Source organism: Sphaerodactylus townsendi, linkage group LG14 (assembly GCF_021028975.2).
Source record: "Sphaerodactylus townsendi isolate TG3544 linkage group LG14, MPM_Stown_v2.3, whole genome shotgun sequence".
Classification (NCBI taxonomy): Eukaryota; Metazoa; Chordata; class Lepidosauria; order Squamata; family Sphaerodactylidae; genus Sphaerodactylus; species Sphaerodactylus townsendi.
In genome coordinates, this window is record NC_059438.1 from 32,445,938 (window position 1) to 32,460,548 (window position 14,611).

The 14,611-nt window shown below is 45.1% G+C and overlaps 1 protein-coding gene across 1 annotated transcript; it reads right to left on the reverse strand.

Moving 5' to 3' along the window:
* Positions 1-1,364: 1,364 nt before the first annotated feature.
* On the reverse strand, positions 1,365-8,849 carry LOC125443623. The gene is made up of 5 exons (XM_048515859.1): positions 8,681-8,849; positions 5,180-5,335; positions 4,604-4,841; positions 2,853-2,932; positions 1,365-1,640 (listed from the first exon to the last, which is right to left on the reverse strand). Exons 1-5 carry the CDS (start codon positions 8,760-8,762, stop codon positions 1,501-1,503), a joined length of 696 nt encoding a protein of 231 aa, XP_048371816.1. The 5' UTR covers positions 8,763-8,849; the 3' UTR covers positions 1,365-1,500.
* Positions 8,850-14,611: the final 5,762 nt, after the last annotated feature.

A 14,611-nucleotide genomic window follows, 5' to 3' on the forward strand; every position in this document is an offset into this window, starting at 1 on the left:
AACTCTGAGCTGTCTGACACCTCACAGTGGCCAACCAATGGCATCAAAGGGCCAATAAACCAAAAATAGAGGCCCGGTCCTCTCCCACCCCCAATGCTGCCTCCTGGCATTCTGAGGTTTCCGCTCCACCGTGAATTTAATCAATTTTCAAAGCGTTTACCCTAATTTATGGCTCCAGCATCTTGCCTGGTATCAATGAACCCAATAACTAATACCAAAAGCAGAAAGAAAAGCAGTTTATTTTGCAGTTGGACAAGGTAGTCGGTCAGCATAAAGCTTTCAAAGAGCAGGCATGCCATGACAAAGTCTTGCAGCCACAACATATTGAAGAGCGATAAAGTGCCTTCAGTTGTCAGGGTGGCACGAAAGATAAAAATGCCAGTCTAAATATGGACCTCCGAGGGACTCCGTGCCTATTCTTCCTTCCCAACCCCCCTGCCTCCCCCCCATGACTCCCAAGATCTCTTTTTTCATTTTTCTTTAGAAGAGTCAATTCTGCCATCTTGTGTCTTGACAGTGGCTGCCAGTCTGCCAAAGGTACAGAAAATGGTGTCTGGCCAATCTATGGTAGGTGGGGAAAGTGGAGCCCAGTCAATTGTTTGGGCAAACCCACCCTTCCTTCCTTCCTTCCTTCCTTCCTTCCTTCCTTCCTTCCTTCCTTCCTTCCTTCCTTCCTTCCTTCCTTCCTTCCTTCCTTCCTTCCTTCCTTCCTTCCTTCCTTCCTTCCTTCCTTCCTTCCTTCCTTCCTTCCTTCCTTCCTTCTTCCTTGCTCCCTCTCTCCTCTGTCCCTCCCTCCCTCCCTTCCTCCCTCCCTCCCTCCCTCCCTCCCTCTTTTGAGTCAGGCATACTATTTATTTCACTCAGCCTTCCTGGGGAGTTACTGCTGTGTCAATTTCACAGGGGTCCTTAGCTATCTGACAAGTGCACGTCTGTCATAAGAGTCCTTGCAAACATTCATTTTGCTTCATTGACATTTTATGTTTGCAGATGTATTAAGGAGAGAAGGAGTTTGGATTTATACCCCACCTTTCTCTCCTGTAAGGAGACTGAAGGTGGTTGACAAGCTCCTTTCCCTTCCTCTCCCCACCACAGACCCCTTGTGAGGGAGGTGGGCCTGAGAGAGTTCTGAAGAACTGTGACTACTATCCCAAGGTCACCCAGCAGGAATGTAGCAGTGAAGAAACACATCTGGTTCACCGATAAGCCTCAGCCACTCAGGTGGAGGAGTGGGGAATCAAACCCGGTTCTCCAGATTAGAATCCACCTGCTCTTAACCACTACACTATGCTGGCTCTATGGCTGAAAATTGTAAGATGTGAGGTGAATATGTTTGAGGAAGACAGTATAAACCCAAACAACCATCACACGGTAGATGAAACAATTTATTGGGTGCTTCTAGCTCGGATTCCTGATTCTCCAAGCCAGAACAAATGCCATTGTTTGATCTTGTCGGTAACTGCTGCGGATTCAGAAAAATGTCCCGCCGACTCATCCGGGGTGTTATTTCTTATTTGAAAGAGCAACCGCTGCAATTAGGGCAATCACCAGGACAAATCCGCCGACTGAGACCAGAATTGTGATGACGATCATTCCTCCGGCTCGCCCTCCATACATCTCATCTGCCGAATCATAATTTTTCACTGGAAGAAGAAAGGAAACAGATTTAAGAATTAAAGTAACGAATGCAGATTCTGAAAAGGGCAAACCCTGCGTTCTATTTCTCTGAAATTCTTCTCCCACCGAGTAGCTTGACAAGAAGACGTCCAGGCACACCGAAAGACTATGAACTCAAACATACGCAATTGAGCCAACCTTCTCACCCTGGCATACAGCTTTGTCCATGGACTTGGACCTTCAGTTTCCTACTCCAGCGCCCTCTGCAGCACCGGAGGTCTCTCCCTCAAGCCTCACAAACCTGTTAGAGTTCTCACTGCCGTAACCAGGTACAGCACCTTCAACAAATGCTAGCCTGGACGGGCAGGGCAAACTCTATGCTGGGGATAATTAGGAAAGGAGTTGATAATAAAACTGCAAAGATCGTCATGCCCTTATAAAACGTGGGTAGCTGACGACTTGGAGTAACTGTGTTCAGTTCTGGTTGCCACATCTCAAAAAGGATATCGAAGAGATTAAAAAAGTGCAGAGAAGGGCAACGAGGATGATTGAAGGATTGGAGCACCTTCCTTATGAGGAGAGGCTGCAGCATTTGGGGCTCTTTAGTTTGGTGAGGAGACGCCTGAGGGGGGATATGATTGAAGTCTATAAAATTATGCATGGGGTAGAAAATGTTGACAGAGAGAAATTTTTCTCTCTTTCTCACAATACTAGGACCAGGGGGCATTCATTGAAAATGCTGGGGGGAAGAATTAGGACTAATAAAAGGAAACACTTCTTCACACAACATGTGATTGGTGTTTGGAATATGCTGCCACAGGAGGTGGTGATGGCCACTAACCTGGATAGCTTTAAAAGGGGCTTGGACAGATTTGTGGAGGAGAAGTCGATCTATGGCTACTAATCTTGATCCTCCTTGATCTCAGACTGCAAATGCCTTAACAGTCCAGGTGCTCGGGAGCAGCAGCCGCAGAAGGCCATTGCTTTTCCATCCTGCATGTAAGCTCCCAAAGGCACCTGGTGGGCCACTGCAAGTAGCAGAGAGCTGGACTAGATGGACTCTGGTCTGATCCAGCTGGCTTGTTCTTATGTTCTTATGTTCAGTTGCCACCTCCTTGCAGGAGGATACATTAATGGAGAATCTGCGTCCCTAGTCTTGCACAAGCCAGTCCAAGGAAATTGTCCCTCTCAAAGCAGTTATTCTATATCAGAGGAGCCTTTTGCCTTTGCAGACTCACCACTTCTGGTCTGTATTGCTGGTGACCAATCGGTGTGACCCCTTATTTCAGACTTGTCATCCAAAATAAAGAAATTCACCCTTGAAAATAAAGATGGAAAAGGAAGACCAAAATTTACACATGCATAAAAAGCAATTGTATAAAACAGTATTGCTGAGTGGTCCATCGATAGCTTTGTGTTACACTTGACCATCTTGGATAGGAGCATTCTACCAGCCCTCCTGAAGAACTAGGCTTCTCCGAATAGGAAAGGCCACTGAGATCAACAATGGTGGCTAAGGACTAACTGTTGGAGTGAGAATGACTCGGCATGCCTGAACACTTGGGGGTGCTAAATCTCTCTAAGTCAGGGGTAGGGAACCTGCGGCTCTCCAGATGTTCAGGAACTACAATTCCCATCTGGAGAGCCGCAGGTTCCCTACCCCTGCTCTAAGTATATAAGTGTTATCTCTTGGTGGGATGTTCCTCTCCTTGTCTGTACCTGGGATCTGCCCTCTGACCCCTCCTCCTTCTCTCTCAGTAGCCATTGTTCTTTGTCTCACTTTCCGCATGGACCAGCATGGAGTCAGACGCTTCTACGGGTCTCTCCTGTAGAAGCAAATATTTCATACTTGCACTCGCATGACACCGGACTAGCTGGCCACTTGTATAGGGAAATGTATTCTTTAGATTATGATTTGTATCTTTCTTTCAACTGCCACAAGAATGTGAACAGAATCTGCTTGAATAAATGTAAATGTCACCTTTTTTGCAATGTATTTCTTGGGAGGACTAATTTTACTGCACTCAATATCTTGCTTCCACGACTGGGCAAACTCTGCCATAGTAACCAAATAAACCCAACAACTGGCAACAATCTTCAGGATTGTTTGAAAAGAAAGCAAAATGCTTTGATGACTTATCCGCTCTCCCACTTATACATGCCAACCCCTGTGCTTTTCCTTCATAATGCCATCTCAATGTCTCTTTCTTTGGCAGCGCCTTTCCTGAAATGTTACACCTTTCCCGAAATGCTACATCTCCAGACGCTGCCCCCAAAACTCTGGGGCTTGACAGTCCTAGCTCTGCTTGTCCACTCAAAGCAACTACCGTAACAAGTATCTGGCTCATTCCGCACATGCAGAATAAGGCACTTTCAAACTGCTTTCAGTGCTCTTTGAAGCTGTGCGGAATGGCAAAATCCACTTGCAAACAGTTGTGAAAGTGGTTTGAAAACGCATTATTTTGCGTGTGCGGAAGGGGCCTCTGAGTCTTCAGGGTTGTCTCCTGCAAAAGGAACCATGAAAGAAAATGTTGCTCCTCTGGAATCAGCCGCCAAAAGTAATGGCCAATTACGGGATGCTAAAGCCAACCCTGCTTTATTAACAGCCTGACTCTTCCCTAATCATCTCTTTATCAAACCAAGCCCATCCATTTTATCAGCTTGTGTTAAAGAATGTTTTAAATGTTTTAAGTTTTAAAATGTTTTAAAAACTGGGATATGTTTTAAGAGCTGTGGACCTAGAGCCCTCCGGGGATGAGGCGGTCTACGAAATATATTAATAATATCAATATCAATATTATTATTAATATTAATAACAATATTAATATTAATAATATTAATAATAGGAACAATAGGAACAATAATAACAATAACAATAATAATAAAGTCTCGCTGCAAGCACACATCCTTCCCCTCTGAGAAGGACCATGTAAGTCCAGGGTTTGCAAATGAAACACAGCATTTAAAGAAAGCGAAAGTATACAGTTACCTATAAAAAGTAGCTGGCTTAAGTGCTTGATTGCAGAAGGGGCCTTTTGTTTCACGGCAAAATTCTGCTCCCACCTGGAAGCCTAAAACTGTGATCAGCTCGTATTGGCTATTATCTATATCCATCACCACAAGTTCCCTGCCCGCCCTACACGAGACACTCTTAAATTCACCAGCAAAATACACAGTGGCTTGAGGTGTTTTCCGGAGATTTTGAATGTCTTCAGTCTTTGTCACACCTTCAAAAGAAAAGATAATCCCAGTAAGAATAAGAGTCGTTTCAAATGTGTAGATCAGACTTCTTGCTGTTTTCTTCCTGGACTGTAGAAGTTCAGACTGAAAATGTGCCATTTCCCCGGGCGCAATTTTAACACCATATGCTTTTGCCCAAAAGCAGAACTTTACTACTCCTACAAAGGCCCTTTCCCCACTTACCTTAAGCCCTGTGCTACTCTCCTCAAGTAGCGCGGGAAGAAGCACCTGATAAAATTTCCCACGGCTAGCAATCTGTCTCAGGCCCGCCCCTACGTTTTGCATGAATAGACACCAATGAAAAAAATTCATGTCTCTTCCGTACCTGTCGAGGCGGTTGCATCAGGAAGCTGGGCTACTGCTATTCTGACTTTGGATGGAGAGAATTTTGAGGAGGACAGACACTTGGGAACATTAACAAGGAAGTTGGTACTCAAGGTGGCGGCTAAAAGCATGCTGTTGTTAGGAAAGAAGTCCACGGCTGAAAAATACAACAAAAGAGGGAATGTCAGGGCCAACCAACCTGGTTCATCCTTATGCTTTGTGTCAGAAAAGCTGCCAAAATAAGTAAAGAAGCAATATCGGCAACCCTTTTCATTGCACAGGAAGCAAAGCAAGGCAGAGCAAAACATCTCAGGTGCTGTCTGAGAAAATGTAGCTTATTCTCCATCAGTTCCAGCGATTTTGTACATATTTACATCTTTTTTTGTCTTCATATATATTACATACACACATACATAAGCCTTTATTTAAAACACTAACTTAAAATTGTTTCCTTATATCATTATTCGCCTTCTAGCAACTTTACAAATATCATCGTTATTGAGTTGCAAGCTTAATTATAAATTCAATGTTTGCAATCCTAATTCCAGCAGTGGCGTAGGAGGTTAAGAGCTCGTGTATCTAATCTGGAGGAACTGGGTTTGGCTCATTCCGCACACGCAGAATAATGCACTTTCAAGCTGCTTTCAGGGCTCTTTGAAGCTGTGCAGAATGGCAAAAACAGTTGTGAAAGCAGCTTGAAAGTGCATTATTTTGCGTGTGCGGAATGAGCCTTTGATTCCCAGCTCTGCCGCCTGAGCTGTGGAGGCTTATCTGGGGAATTCAGATTAGCCTGTGCACTCCCACACACGCCAGCTGGGTGACCTTGGGCTAGTCACAGCTTTGCGGAGCTCTCTCAGCCCCACCTACCTCACAGGGTGTTTGTTGTGAGGGGGGAAGGGCAAGGAGATTGTAAGCCCCTTTGAGTCTCCTGCAGGAGAGAAAGGGGGGATATAAATCCAAACTCTTCTTCTTCTTCTTTATTGGCATAGTCAGAAAGAGTTACATAAATCGGGAACAATTGCATGAATACATGATAGATAAAAGGCCCCACAGGGAGCACAACAAATACGTTCTATTGGGAACTCTCAACTATCTCCGCCATGAAATTGGCGATCTCTTCACAAAGACCGGGGTCCTAGTTGTTTAACAATAGAGATAACCTAGTCAGATCAGGCAGCCCAGATTGGAAGAAAAAATGTAAGTTGGTATATTTAGATCTGATGTTATCAAATCTGGTGCAGTGCAAGAGTTGGTGAGTCAGGGTTTCAATCACATTAAGTTTGCAACTGCATAACCTTGCGGATTTACATATATATTACAAACAAGGCCTTAAGGTCCTGATAGCCATTTTAGACTTCTCTGCCTTTTTTCAGCTCTTAAGTCTTCTTCTCTATATTACAAACAAAATCCTTCATGTCTTGCTGCTGTAACATACAAACGTCTCTTCTTGTCTTCTAGAAATGTACTCTGGCTTTTGCAGCTCGTGGTTTACATGGTTTTCTCAGACAAAGGTCAGCTTCACTAATCTCTTAACAATTGTAAGAGAAACAGCGTGGTGTAGTGGTTAAAAACAGCAGGCTCCAATCTGGAGAACTGGGTTCAATTCCCCACTCCTTCGCATGAAGCCTTTGGACCATTCAGTTTTATCAGAACACTCTCCATTCAGTTGGAGGCAGGCAACGGCAAACCAGCCCTGCAGGGTCGCCATCAGTCAGCTGCGACTTGATGGGATATGGGGACACACAGTGTAGAAACTGTTTTTGCCTCCCTTCCTTTCTTCCCACCCTGGAAGTGCTAAGAAGTTCACCACCCCCAGCATACGTTGCACGGGTGATGCTGCAGCAGAACATAGCACAGTTTAGAACAGCTGGCTCTAATCTGGACAACTGGGTTTGATTCTCTGCTCCACCACATGAAGCCTGCTGGGTGACCTTGGGCCAGTCATGGCTCTGTTAGAACTCCTTCAGCCCAGGCAGAGAACAAAGCACCTAACTCATCCCTTGGAAATGATTTGGGGGTCACCAAACCTCAGGTGGGACTTGACACACAAAATGATCCTAAGCCCCAAACTGCATTTTACTATTTTTAATGTGCAGAGCTGGGGTTTTCCTGACCTACCTTTGATGCTGACAGTTAGACATCAAGGGCATCAAACCCTGGAGGGCTTAAGTCCCTTCTCCCATACCTTGATTCCATCTGAATCAGGGATCCAGGCAGCGGTGGGATTCAGCCGGTTCGCACCACTTTGGCAGAACCGGTCGTTAAAATTGTGCTTGTAAACAACCAGTTAAAATTATTTGAATTCCACCACTGGAACCGGTTGATAAATTATTTGAATCCCACCACTGGATCCAGGCAACTGGAAAAGAAGCACCTGTGTCTGACCCTAAGAGTCAAAACATTCAGCTGAGCGGATACCAATGCTACATGTTGAAAACTGTCATGCATAAATCAGGATTAAGAATTCTGTTGCTTTAGAGAGATGCATAAATAAATTTGATCGTGGTGTTATTTTTTTTCTGGCATGGTTCCTCTGCCTTTAAACACTACATGAGAAACAGAAATCCATCTGGTGAAACTTTCTTGGCATGCAGTAATGGAAAAATCTTTGCTGGTTTAATTCTGACTTGCCACACAGCTGTTTGAAGGGATGAAAGGAGTCTTCCTAGGAAAAAGCCGTGAGCTCCAATCTCTTGTGACTGAAAACAAAGAAATACATTTGGAAGCTGAAAAGTTCTAGCAGGTCCTGGTGAAAAATGCGATAATGTTTTGCTAGCAATAATCTGGGTAAGAAGTAAATTGTCATCAGTTAACAAAGATGTTTGCTTACCCAATGAAAGATATGGTGCTTCATAAAATAAACTACAAGATTCAAAACTGGGAATTACAATTTTGTCCACTGTTCCTGTTCCTCATGAATCATAAGAACATAAGAAAGAGCCTGCTGGATCAGACCAGAGTCCATCTAGTCCAGCACTCTGCTACTCGCAGTGGCCCACCAGGTGCCTTTGGGAGCTCACGTGCAGGATGTGAAAGCAATGGCCTGCTGCTGCTGCTGCTCCTGAGCCCCTGGTCAATCCGAGATCAAGGAGGATCAAGATTGGTAGCCATAGATCGACTTCTCCCCCATAAATCTGTCCAAGCCCTTTTTAAAGCTATCCAGGTTAGTGGCCATCGCCACCTCCTGTGGCAGCATATTCCAAACACCAGTATACCATGGCCAGTGCCTTCCTACTGAAGTAACAAGAGAATTGGTTCTGGTGGGTTTTCCGGGCTGTGTGGCCGTGGTCTGGTGGATCTTGTTCCTAACGTTCCGCCTGCATCTGTGGCTGGCATCTCCAGAGGTGTATCACAGAGAGAAGTGTTACAGCCACAGATGCAGGCAAAAAGTTAGGAACAAGATCTACCAGACCACGGCCACACCGCCCAGATAGCCCACAACAACAACCAGTTCAACCTGGCCATGAAAGCCTTCGACAATACATAAGAAGGGAATACTCACTGAATTTTTCAAGGCCTTCCAGGGGGACAGCCCATCCTGATCCGAGGCTCTCAACCAAGCACAGGAGCACAATCCACTTCATTGTGTATGTGTGAGTGACTCGACTCCAGGCCAGTCAGGTGGGCAACTGAAGGGGCTGTTACCCAGACTGCACGTTTTCTGCGTCTAAAGGAATGGGTGGGCCTTACCTCACCTTCACAGGAATGGAAGAGAAACAGGACCGACAAGGTACGGATGAGATGCATTCTCTAGATACGGGTTGTCTTGTAAAGCCTGTGTGTTGGTCAGTATCTCGACGGAACAAGCCTAAAGCTATCACAACCTTAAAGGTAAAGGCACTGACAGGAATAGAAAGGACGGGCTAAAGGGGATCTGGGCTGAAATGAGAAAGCACTGAGTTTTTTGTTTCTTTTCAGATTTTGTAGTCTTTGTTTCAAGGGTCGAAAAGCTGGGAAATTGCAAGTGGGGCACAATTGCATGGAACTGATTTCCCAAGTGGGGCGCAATCAGAGGTGGGATCCAGCAGGTTCTCACAGGTTCCCGAGAGTAGGTTACTAATTATTTGTGTGTGCCAAGAGGGGGTTACTAATTGGTGATTTTTGCCTTAGTTACACACCTCCTCTCAGCAGTAGCGTGCAGAACTTGAAGCAGCCTAGCAGGAGGTGCACCGGCGGGTGTGGCAGCCTGCGCCTGCGTGCATTCGTTTCCCGCCCAAGGACCGGCGCAGTGGCTGCATCCTTGCCACAGCCGCGCAAAGGAATGCCCGCCCCAGAGTGCCTGGCCACGCCCCCATCGTGCCCCGCCCAGCCCCATTGGTGCTACGCAACAGTTTGAATCCCACCACCATGGGAACCTGTTACTAAAATTTTTGGATCCCACCACTGGGCGCAATGCATCTGGTGCAATCAGTAGCATGGTATCGGGGGTAAGGTTACCAACTTCCCCACGGCACCTGGAGAGCTCCAGCCATTACAATGGCTCTCCAAATTACCAAGATCAGTTCCCTTGGAGAAAATGGCCATTTTGGGTGATGGACTGCATGGTGTTATACTCTGCTGAGGTCCCTTCCCTCCACAAATACCACCTTCTTTAGGGCCCACAGAATCTCCAGATATTTACCAGCCCAGAGGTCTCCCTATATATGGAGAAGAGTGCTTGGAATATGCTGCCGCAGGAGGTGGTGATGGCCACTAAACTGGATAGCTTTAAAAGGGGCTTGGACAGATTTATGGGGGAGAAGTCGATCTGTGGCTACCAATCTTGATCCTCCTTGATCTGAGATTGCAAACGCCTTAGCAGACCAGGTGCTCGGGAGCAGCAGCAGCAGCAGGCCATTGCTTTCACCTCCTGCACGTGAGCTCCCAAAGGCATCTGGTGGGCCACTGTGAGTAGCAGAGTGCTGGACTAGATGGACTCAGGTCTGATCCAGCAGGCTCTTTCTTACGTTCTTAATCCTCTCCTGCCAACCATTTTTCCTCTTTAAATCTTCTGCGACTGCTTTTATCTTGGGAGGTGGGGGGGTCAGGTTCCCATATCCCCCCCCCTTCAATAACTGAGAGGACATGATTCTGGATGGGAAAATGGCCCAAGGAAAAGTGATAACAGCTTCTTCTCCCCGACCTTTAACACTAGTCACCCTTCTCCGCTCAAGAGTTCAGCTTCAAGTAGCTGCTGTTCATTGAAAAAGGAAAGCAGAGTTGGCTGCAGCTGCTCACCATGCATAGTTTAACCTCATGGCACATTGCTTATTCAGTCCGAACAGTATGGCCAGCCTTTCCCTTTCAATAATAAGTTGTATGGGAAATGATGGTCTACCTGGGCACCAAAAAACACCTTTGTGCCCCTTATACAAGAACATGCAAAGTAAGCTCTATATGGGACAGAATACAGGAAAGAAATTTGATACACCTTGTAGCCAATATTGATTTCATATTTTCATTCTAAATCGCACCTCTGGTAGGAAAACGGTTTACATAGCCTTCTACCTTGGGAACAAATGTGCCTACATGCGTTTTTATCAAAGATGGCTTGAAATTAGAGCATCTGCTTTGACTGCATCAGGTTCTGTATCCTGCATCCTTTCCCTTCCCCCCTCACAACAAACACCCTGTGAGGTGGGTGGGGCTGAGAGAGCTCCGAAAAGCTGTGACTAGTCCCAGGTCACCCAGCTGGCGTGTGTGGGAGTGCACAGGCTAATCCAAATTCCCCAGATAAGTCTCCACAGCTCAGGTGGCAGAGCAGGGAATCAAATCTGGTCCCTCCAGATTAGAGTACACCTGCTCTTAACCACTACGCCACTGCTGTTCCAGGTGATGTTATTTGCCTCCATTCTGCAAAAAAATTTCCATTTTTACCAACAAGCCTCTATTAAAGAAACTGATCTTTTTTTGTAGTCCAGTTGACAACCTTAGTACAGGCAGGCATCCTTACTTTGTGAGCTCTAGGTTAGGATAGCATCATGTTCCAATTGCCTGTGTGTGTGTGAAATTTTTGTGTTGCTGTGATTTTCAGACTTGTTTTCTTGTTTGTCTATCATTCTGAGATACTCTTAGGAGATAACATTTTTAGGGGTGAGAACCTGTCTTTTTAATTGCTATCCTGCAGTGATTATGTTGTAATTCCGAATGCTATGGGAAGACGAATGAGAAGTGCTTAATTTTAACTCTTCCTTTACAAAAACATATACTGTAATTTCATGTATTTTTATACTGTGCTTGCAATTTACTTGCTTGCAATTTACTGTGCTTGCAATTTACTGTGAGCTTGCATTTATCGCGTTTTAATTTTCCCATATTGTCTTTATTTGATTTTAATGGATCCAGGCATAAATATATACATTTACACATATACAACGTTCTACTTCTTAATAATATTTAGCAATATTACTTCTACACGTTAGAATGACATCATCTCTCTTTTAAGGCTTTCCCTTCCGTTTTTGTTATGCCCTTGCTTGGCTGGGGAAAATGGCTGAGAAGAAGCATTACCTGTGGATTGGAAGTTGTAATGTAAAGATGAAAATGTAGAGCATTTTTGCTAAAGCAGCTCCTTTGCAGTTCCAAATACCTCACATTTAAACCCAGTAAAATGCAGCTGGTTTCTAGACATTCTGTTAAAACTGGTTCCTATAGGACTCAAAACAGGTTTTTCTCAGGGCTGTTTTATTTGGTTAGTTGCAAGGCGGGAGTTGTGGCAAAGGGTTTCCTGCTCTTAAAAAATCCGGGGAGGAGGGAGATATTCAGGCGACAGTCCATCTAGCCCAGGATTATTTAGTGTGATTGACTGCAGCTCTTCATGACCACTGCGGTCTTTTCCTAAGTTTTCTACCTGAGAATCTTTTAGCTGGAAATGGCAGGGGTTGAGCCCAGTAAATCTTGCACAAGAAATGTGTGGTTCATTATTAAAGTGTGGAACTCCAAATTTCTGACTGCTAGTTTCTATAATGGTTGCTCCAGCTATGCTCCTGGTGTGGGAGGGAGGAAACAACGTTATGAAAATCCAAAGTCGGCTAATGTAGCTCTCTATCATTATGGCTTTCTGTCTCTCCCTTCCCATCCTTCCATCTATTAATAGGAGTAATGTATTCAGTGTTTCTAATAACAAACTCCTCTATTGCTAGGAGCAATGCACCCAGTGTTTCTAATATAACAAATTCCACCTACAAGACGTAGTGGAAAGCCCCCTCCCTCCACACCAAGTCTCATAGAATGGGATAGCCCTACGTCCGTGGTGGCGAACCTTTGGCACTCCAGATGTTATGGACTACAATTGGCCATGCTGGCAGGGGCTGATGGGAATTGTAGTCCTTAACATCTGGAGTGCCAAAGGTTCGCCACCACTGCCGTACGTGAACCATCTTGAGTCTCTTGAGAGTTGAACAGAGGCAGTGGATAATTTTTTCCCAATTTATTTTCTTTGTGGGTTCTATTTGTAGGATGAAAATCACTGCTGGATTAAAGGACACGCCTGGAGTCCATTTGCCAAACTGAGTAGGGAAGTATTCCCAACCACCAGCAAACCTGAACTAGTCCTGTCATCGTACCCCTGACCCTTTGTTCCTTACCACTTTCAAGGTTGACAGGCTCCCTGGGCAGGTTTAGTTACATGCCTGTTGACCTGTAATCTTTCAACCTGATCGAATTTCAGAACAGGGAGTGGTTCTCAGAGTTGCAGACCACATTCCACCTCTCAAAGGTGAAGGCCAGGTGAATTGGCTAGCTTTAAAGAAGCAAGTAGAATTCCCCCGCTTGCCAGCATGGTGTAGTGATTAAGAGCAGCAGACTCTATCTGGAGAACCGGGTTTGTCTCCCAACCGTTTCACATACAGCCTGCTGGGTGCCTCTGTGTCAGTCCCAGTTCTCACAGAACTCTCTCAGCCTCACCTACCTTGTGGGGGGAAAGGGAAGAGAAGGCAATTGTAAGCCATTGTGAGATTCTTTAAAAAGGTAGAGAAAAATCAACTTTTCTTCTTCTTCCATCAGAGGCTGCATCTTGACAACACAACACAGATTGGCACTAGCGAATCATTTTGTCATTTCTGCAGTTGATTCACTGCTCAAGTGACCCAAAAGCCTACTTAAGATGCCAAACCAGCCTGTAGTGGCATCATGGAAGCAGTAGGTGTATGTTATACCACTTGTGGCTGCCCTGTTCCAGTCCTACCTGGAGTGTCAGGCATGAAATCCTTTCTCTGCACCCTACCTGAGATACTGTCAGGGTAGCAGCAGCGTAGGAGGAGATACTCACCTTCTCCATCTTTGCCACTGTAGACTCATCCAAGGCAGACTGCAGAGAAAGGTGAGATTCCATCAGCCCACTTTGGAACATACTTGGGAGTGGGGCTTATGATCCAAAGTGGTTTAAGAACAAAGTATATAAAGAGACGATAAAGTTAACCACCTTGCAACAAGGAAAACTGATAAATGATTACAAAGAGGAACAAATACTATCATTATATAGTTATTTAGAGCAGACAGTGATGTTAGAAAAAAGTTATATCCAGTGCATACACCAGTATGATATGCACAAGCAAAGTTTATATGTTAGACATACTAATGTTCTAGTTGTAAAATAATTGTTGCTCAGCTCTTGTAAAAGAAGTATTGTGTAGCTCTTGTGCGGTTGTTTTTGTTGAAGCAAACTGCAAAAGGAGAAGCCCATCCACGGAAGTTGAATATTTACAGCCATCAGACGCTTGGTATCCCGCACACCTAACCCATGAGTGGATCTCTTTTAAAGTTATCCTTTGATTACAGAGACTTGATGTGATTGCCTTTGGGATTCCCTGTGTGCGTGTTGTTTTGTTGTCATTATTTATAATATGTATCTGTTATATAAAAGTTTCTAAGTTTGCACTAGAGCCAGACAGCTTCTTTTCCCTTCTGTAAATTAGATACTGTCTCTGGCTCATTATATATCAGTGATGGCGAACCTTTTCGAGACCGAGTGCCCAAATTGCAACCCAAAACCCACTTATTTATCGCAAAGTGCCAACACGGCAATTTAACCTGAATACTGAGGTTTTCGTTTAGAAAAAACGGTTGGCTCCAAGGCATGCGTTGCTCCAGAGTAAGCTTGGTGGTAGTCGGCGGCTTTGCTTTGAAACAACCATGCAACTCTTCCAACGGGTGAAACATGACCCTAGGAGGGTTTACTCAGAAGCAAGCCCCATTGCCAGCAACTGAGCTTACTCCCAGGTAAAGGATTGCGCTTTAGTTCTTTGCATGAAAATCAGTGGGGTTTAACAGCACTTAACAGGGTTACCTACACTACTTCCCCAAAACTAGGTTTAATGCTAATAATTGAGCCCAGCGGGCCAGGCCAGCCTAGATGGGGGGGGGGGGACTTTGCGCGTGCCCACAGAGAGGGCTCTGAGTGCCACCTCTGGCACCCATGCCATAGGTTCGCCACCACTGTTATATATATATATAT